This window comes from Oncorhynchus masou, chromosome 20 (genome assembly GCF_036934945.1).
Source record: "Oncorhynchus masou masou isolate Uvic2021 chromosome 20, UVic_Omas_1.1, whole genome shotgun sequence".
Lineage (NCBI taxonomy): Eukaryota > Metazoa > Chordata > Actinopteri > Salmoniformes > Salmonidae > Oncorhynchus > Oncorhynchus masou.
In genome coordinates this window covers 9,109,644-9,116,991 of record NC_088231.1, presented here as the reverse complement: position 1 = coordinate 9,116,991, position 7,348 = coordinate 9,109,644, and the positions used below count along the sequence as shown (strand labels likewise).

General features: G+C 44.2%; 1 protein-coding gene across 1 annotated transcript; it reads right to left on the bottom strand.

Moving 5' to 3' along the window:
- Nucleotides 1–1,222: 1,222 nt before the first annotated feature.
- LOC135506859 (zinc finger protein 471-like) lies at nucleotides 1,223–5,641 on the bottom strand. Its single transcript, XM_064926264.1, has 3 exons — nucleotides 5,149–5,641; nucleotides 4,637–4,767; nucleotides 1,223–4,429 (listed from the first exon to the last, which is right to left on the bottom strand). The coding sequence occupies exons 1-3, from the start codon at nucleotides 5,435–5,437 to the stop codon at nucleotides 3,284–3,286; spliced, it is 1,566 nt and encodes a 521-aa protein (XP_064782336.1). The 5' UTR covers nucleotides 5,438–5,641; the 3' UTR covers nucleotides 1,223–3,283.
- Between the last annotated feature and the right edge of the window lie 1,707 nt (nucleotides 5,642–7,348).

Below are 7,348 nucleotides of genomic sequence, written 5' to 3'. Positions count from 1 at the left end.
AGGGGCAGTTGACTTTTTTTTGCTGTCCCCCATACATACAACATCTGCAAGGTCCCTCAGTCAAGTAAAGCACAGATTCAACTACAAAGATCAGGGAGCTTTTCAAAAGCCTTAAAGAAAGGCCATGGTTTGTAGATGGGTAACAATAACAAATCAGACATTGAATATCTATTTAATTAAGCATGCTTAAGTTAATTTCCTTACAAAAAAGATTTGCAGTTTTGAAACTACAGTAAATGTGCAGTAACTGCAGTTGACTGTGATATTTTGGACACAGTAATTGAAGAATAACTTAATATTAAGTTATACTGCACTCTAACAGCAGTTGCATTGCAAAATTACTGCAGTAAAAAAATAAGTATTTTGGTCGCAGTATTTGCAGCATACTGCACTCTGACTGCAATATTTTTTGTAAGGGTTATGCTGTGGATGATGTATTAAACCACTCAAACATATCAAAGATGCAGTTGTCCTTCTCCACTGAGCTGCAGGAAAGGAAGGAAACTGCTCCGGGATGTCACCATGAGGCCATTGGTGATTTTAAAACAGCTACGGAGTTCAATGGCTGTGATAGAAGAAAACTTAGGATGGATCAACAACATTAGTGACTCCACAATAATGACCTAAATAAAATAAATACTTATCTAATCAAGGTATATTTGTTTTTTTATTTTTCACTAATCTTTCAAAAATGTTAGAATTATTCTTCCACTTTGACAACATATGTCGTGTAGATTATTGACTAAAAAATTACCATTCAGCCTCCTGAGTGGCGCAGTGGTCTCAGGCACTGCATCACAGTGCTAGCTGTGCAACTAGAGATTCTGGGTTTGTGTCCAGGCTGTCGCAGCCGGCCGCAACCGGGAGACCCATGGGGCGGCGCACAATTGGCCCAGCGTTGTCCAGGTTAGGGGAGGGTTTGGCCGGCAGGGATATCCTTGTCCCATCGCGCACTAGCGACTCCTGTGGTGGGCCCGAGCGCAGTGCAGGCTAACACGGTTGCCAGGTGTATGGTGTTTCCTCCGACATATTGGTGCGGCTGGCTTCGGGGTTAAGTGGGCATTGTGTCAAGAATGCCCACTTGGTTGGGTTGTGTTTCGGAGGACACGCGGCTCTCGACCTTCGTCTCACCTGAGTCCGTACGGGAGTTGCAGAGATGAGACAAGACTAACTACTACCAATTGGATACCACGAAAAAGGAAAAAAACAAAAAACAATTCAATCCATTTTAATCATACTTTATTAGAAAATTTGAAGAAATCAAAGGGGTGAATAAAAGTCTTCAGGAAAAGTCCCATTATATGTTTATTAAACATAAACATGATTTAAATACAGAATATGAAAACCACATATACACGTCACACCTAAAAGGCTGCATGAACTTGATACTGCATTCATTTTCTCAAAGTGTTTTTGGAAAAAAATTAAGTAGTTGAATGGAAATAATGAAATAGGCATTTATGAACATTATATATCCTCCACAGTACAAACCCACTATGTAACAGACTTTTTAGGCTTGTATATATTGTGATATACATTGTCACATTGTGATATACACTGCTCAAAAAGATAAAGGGAACACTTAAACAACACAATGTAACTCCAAGTCAATCACACTTCTGTGAAATCAAACTGTCTACTTAGGAAGCAACACTGATGGACAATACATTTCACATGCTGTTGTGCAAATGGGATAGACAACAGGTGGAAATTATAGTCATTTAGCAAGACACCCCCCAATAAAGGAGTGGTTCTGCAGGTGGGGACCACAGACCACTTCTCAGTTCCTATGCTTCCTGGCTGATGTTTTGGTCACTTTTGAAAGCTGGCGGTGCTTTCAATCTAGTGGTAGCATGAGACGGAGTCTACAACCCACACAAGTGGCTCAGGTAGTGCAGCTCATCCAGGATGGCACATCAATGCGAGATGTGGCAAGAAGGTTTGCTGTGTCTGCTCTGGACACTACGCTGACATGGAGGCGCTACCAGAAGACAGGCCAGTACATCAGGAGACGTGGAGGAGGCCGTAGGAGGGCAACAACCCAGCAGCAGGACCGCTACCTCCGCCTTTGTGCAAGGAGGAGCACTGCCAGAGCCCTGCAAAATGACCTCCAGCAGGCCACAAATGTGCATGTGTCTGCTCAAACGGTCAGAAACAACCTCCATGAGGATGGTATGAGGGCCCGAAATCCACAGGTGGGGGTTATGCTTACAGCCCAACACCGTGCAGGACGTTTGGCATTTGCCAGAGAACACCAAGATTGGCAAATTTGCCACTGGTGCCCTGTGCTCTTCACAGATGAAAGCAGGTTCACACTGAGCACGTGACAGACGTGACAGTCTGGAGACGCTGTGGAGAACGCTCTGCTGCCTGTAACATCCTCCAGCATGACCGGTTTGGTGGTGGGTCAGTCATGGTGTGGGGTGGCATTTCTTTGGGGGGCCGCATAGTCCTCCATGTGCTCGCCAGAGGTAGCCTGACTGCCATTAGGTACCGAGATGAGATCCTCAGACCTCTTGTGAGACCATATGCTGGTGCGGTTGGTCCTGGGTTCCTCCTAATGCAAGACAATGCTAGACCTCATGTGGCTGGAGTGTGTCAGCAGTTCCTGCAAGAGGAAGGCATTGATGCTATGGACTGGCCCGCCCGTTCCCCAGACCTGAATCCAATTGAGCACATCTGGGACATCATGTCTCGCTCCATCCACCAACGCCACGTTGCACCACAGATTGTCCAGGAGTTGGCGGATGCTTTAGTCCAGGTCTGGGAGGAGATCCCTCAGGAGACCATCATCAGCCACCTCATCAGGAGCATGCCCAGGCATTGTAGGGAGGTCATACAGGCACGTGGAGGCCACACACACTACTGAGCCTCATTGTGACTTGTTTTAAGGACATTACATCAAAGTTGGATCAGCCTGTAGTGTGGTTTTCCAGACCTCCATGCGTTGATAAATTTGATTTCCATTGATAATTTGTGTGTGATTTTGTTGTCAGCACATTCAACTATGTAAAGAAAAAAGTATTTAATAAAAATATTTAATTCATTCAGATCTAGGATGTGTTATTTTAGTGTTCCCTTTATTTTTTTGAGCAGTGTATATATCAATGTCTGGATGCAATATTCTACCGAGGAACATTCAACACTGAAATCTGTTACTCTTGTTATTCCAAATGCATCTGTGAATCTTTTCTGATGGTGACAATGAAAATTAATCTTTGTCTTTAATGCAGGGTTTGATCTAAATGTCAGAAGCTATCAAGTGGAATGGTTATTTTCTATGCTATAGAGTAGAATGGTTTTTCTGCTGGTGTGTCCTAAGGTAGCTCCTCTCTGAGAATCTTTTCCCGCAGTGTGTACAGGCGAATGGCCTTTCTCCCGTGTGGACCTTCAGGTGCATCTTCAGCTGGTCCTGGCGGGAGAACCTCTTCTCACACTGGGGGCAGCTGTAGGGTTTCTCCCCTGTGTGGACCCTCTGGTGCCTCTTCAGGTGGTGCTGGTGGGAGAACCTCTTCTCACACTGGGTACAGCTGAAGGATTTCTCCCCTGTGTGGACCCTCTGGTGACTCTCCACCTTCTGGAGGCAACTGAAGCCTTTGTGACAGAACATGCAGAGGAACCGTTTCTCTTTACTATTGCCTGATGTGGCTTGCCCTCCCTGAGCCTGGGCTCTAGCCCTGTCGTTTGAGTTCAATACCTGATCAAAAAGGACGCGGCCATGTGAATCGGAAGGCCCCATTGACGTAGACACTGTGTCATGATCCCTGAACGCATGTAAAGGGGAGTGGGTTGCGACATTTGAATTTGTCTCTAAGCTTTCCCTGTAGTCTAAGAAGTCACTGGTGTTGCCCTGCGAGTGTCCTCCTAAGTGAGTTTCGTTTGCATTCCATGTCAGAGGAGTGTCGTCCTCCACTTTCACAATCATGTCATCTAAGACTATAACCTCCCGTTTCTTATTTAGGCACCCTTCAGAGTATACACTACTACTGTACCGGTTCCAGTCACCTCTCATTGGATTAGTCTGTGTATCTATGTCCACAGATGTGTCACCAGGTATCATCTCAGTCTCTGTAGCGTATGAACAGGATGGATCATTGCCAGTCTGTAATGCATCACCTGAGTCCTGATGGGATAGAACCGGGCTCTGGTTACCGTAAAGTAAATTATCTGAGCGGGGAGCAGGAGGACAGCCCAGTTGCCCCAGCCCCATTAAAGTCTCTGTGTCGGTCTCTGACTTGAGTACGGTGTTCGGCGCTCCACTGACCTCCGTGATGCTACGTCGGGTCCTGTGCTGCGCTGGGGAAATGGTGGAATCAGCCGTGGCTACAGGGGGCGCTCCAGTCTGGATGTCTCTGCTGTGTCGTGGGTCATCCTCTCCTTCAGACCTCTCCAGCTTGACCCCAGGACCAGCAGCTTCTGCATCTGCAGACTGATAAGAAGCGAGGCGGTTATTACCAGTACATGAGTAGAATTTTATAAATATGTTGTGAGGAAGCCTCACAAGCTCCACTATGGCAGATAAATGATGATGTACAAGTAAGCAAGTGAATTCCTAAGGGAAGCCTTTCTGAAATAAATGAGCCACATTTGATTTACAAAGTAACTGTAATTTGTAATGCAACACTATTACACTGACCTCTATCATGATAACATGCTGTGTTGAGATTCCACTCCCCTCATCAACAGTGATTGGTTGGTCATCTCTCCATGTATTGTGTCCTACTGGCTTCACAGAGATCCTGTGACCTCCAGTGAGATGTCCTTCACCTGAGAGTGATTGGAGGAAAAGAGGTGGTTATTTTAGCTACTGTCAATGCTCAACGCTATATTATACACTATTCACAGTTTTGACACTGTCTACAATTGGCAAGGATGTAAGGTAACACTTCTCATAACTTCATGATATACTATTTATTGACTGATGTATTATGTTACATGCATCATACTGTTTTGATTGAGTAAATAATAGGAAATGCAGTTAATCAATAATATGGTTAGAATAGGAAAGTGTCTATCGTAAGGTAGCTAAATAAATAATCAGGGGAATTATGCATTCAAGCCAAAAAACTGATCAAGACGCATCTGAACACATGTGCAGAGGGGAACGTGGCGACAGGTACTGAACTGTACATGTTTTGCTAAATGTACCTCTTGCCATTCCTCTGTATCGGTCCAGGATCTTGACACTACTCGTAGTACTCCCTGGGACGATGCGCTCTCGCATCATTGTCCTCTCTGCGCGCTCCCGTGCCACCTTCATTTCCAGTAGCTGTAGTTTCCTCCTCAGTGCCCCGTTTTCTTTCTGGCTTTGAGTTATTTCCAAACGAAACACTGCATAGTCGTCGTCTACGAGTTTACAGATGTCTGCCACGGCTGCATTCGCTAGAACCTCCATAATGGAGGCTATTTGAGTGTGAAAAACCATACAGTTAGCCATTGTTAGCGTTAACGGCTAGCTAGCTTTACTTATATAAAACCTATAATTTAAGTCCTGTTTCCAACGCAAATTAAACACTAAATTGGGTAAGGATGTGATGCTGTGCAGTTCATTTAGTCATATGTTGAGTTCTAGGGTGTTAATAAACGTCTAAATACAACAATAAAACGCTAACTTGGAAATTATTGTTCACTTCCGTTTACGATTTTTTCTTGGTGTGGTTTTCCGGCAGACAACATCTTTTGAATTCCAGTTGGCATCCAATATTAACGTTGCATTACCGCCATCAACTGGACTGGAGTATAAATGGGAAAAGTTAAAAGAAAAAACCTTGCCAACTAACCCAACATTCATTAAAAACCCACCCCCCATTCCTCTATGTTGACCCTATCTGATCCTACACCAAGCAGACAGCGTGAGAGGACAGAACACTACCATTCAACACACCATGTAACTCTTCTGTAGTAAATTATCCGAATCCCAAGCACTTCTCTGCAGCTGCCACCACAACACCTATTTTCTGTCATTTACATTCCATTCCTGCGGTACAGTTGATAACCATGGAATTGAACATTGAAAAGCCAACCATACCTTTCGTTCGTAGGCCTATCGCTCTGTTCTGGCAAAAGTCCACTACTCAACGGGAGCCTCTTAGGATCCCTCACACTTGACCCATCTTCACTGCCTCAGCAAACAACACCTTCTGACTGGATACTTTGTTGCCTTATGCTGCCCTTCACAGGTCAGAGAGTTAAATACATATTTTGTTCACGGGCCTGGGTGGATGGAACCCTTTCTCTCAAAATTCCCTGAAGTTCTTCTGCACTAACATCTCTGACACCCAAAAACTTCCCTGCAGCTGCTACTACAAAATCAATCTTCGGGGATTTCCGTTACGTCTTTGCTGTACAATTAATGACCATAGCAATAAACACCAAGAAGCCAAACTTACTAAAGCACAAACTGTTGGGGTCACTCTGTACTGGCTTACTACTCACAGGAATCCTCTCAGGCTCCCTCACCCTTAGCCCTCCATCCTCTACTTTCCTCACTGCCTCAGCATATGACACTTTCTTCACTGCTCTATACCTGGCAACCTCAACCTGTCTCACTCGCACAGGACATTTCTGATCCCCATCAACATGGGCACCCCAACAATTGACACACACTACTTTATCCGACTGTAGGGGGTTTAGAACAAAAGCTCTCACCGGATAATTTACATATTCTAACATTATTTTATCAGGTAATAACTCTATCAAAACTACACACTCCTTTGTCCCACTGTAGGGGGTTCAGGACAAAAGCTCTCACCGGATAACTTACATATCCTAACATTACTTTATCAGGTAATAACTCTGTATCAGAACTCTAAAGTACCAACAGGGTCACTTCAGCCTTGCGTTCTCCACCGGGTCTGCATCACACCAAATGGTGCGCCCCTTTACACTGAAGAGAAAGAATCTTATTGGTTGGCATCATAAGGTACATTTGAGTCATTTAGCAGATAATCTTATCCAGAGAGACCTACAGTTAGTACATTCATCTTCAGATAGCTAGGTAGGACAACCACATATCTCAGTCAAAGTAAGTCCATTTTTCCTCAACAAAGAAGCTATCAGTAAATTCAATAGGTACTACTGCTTATTACATTCACATAAAATCTCCTATGATCAGTATCTTTCAAGCCGAGTGCAGACTTGTTTAGAAAGAACAGTGTGTTAGCAAGAATAGAGCAGAAATGAAATGGCGGGCCGTTCCATTTGATTTCAATTACTTTTTTGGTATGGTGGGATATGCAAAATGGATCAACTTTAAGCACCTCTATCAAATGTTTTGTCAATCAGGTCCAAAAAGTCCCTTTCTGACCACTTCTACCATGTGTAAAGATGTATAGAAAGCTTCATTCAA

Coding starts and splice junctions, on each gene's coding strand:
- LOC135506859 (XM_064926264.1), bottom strand. CDS start 5,437: ATGGCTAACTGTATGGTTTTTCACACTCAAATAGCCTCCATTATGGAG. Junction 4,768..5,148: donor ATACAGAGGAATGGCAAGAG/GTACATTTAGCA, acceptor AATCACTCTCAG/GTGAAGGACATCTCACTGGA. Junction 4,430..4,636: donor AGCATGTTATCATGATAGAG/GTCAGTGTAATA, acceptor GCTTCTTATCAG/TCTGCAGATGCAGAAGCTGC.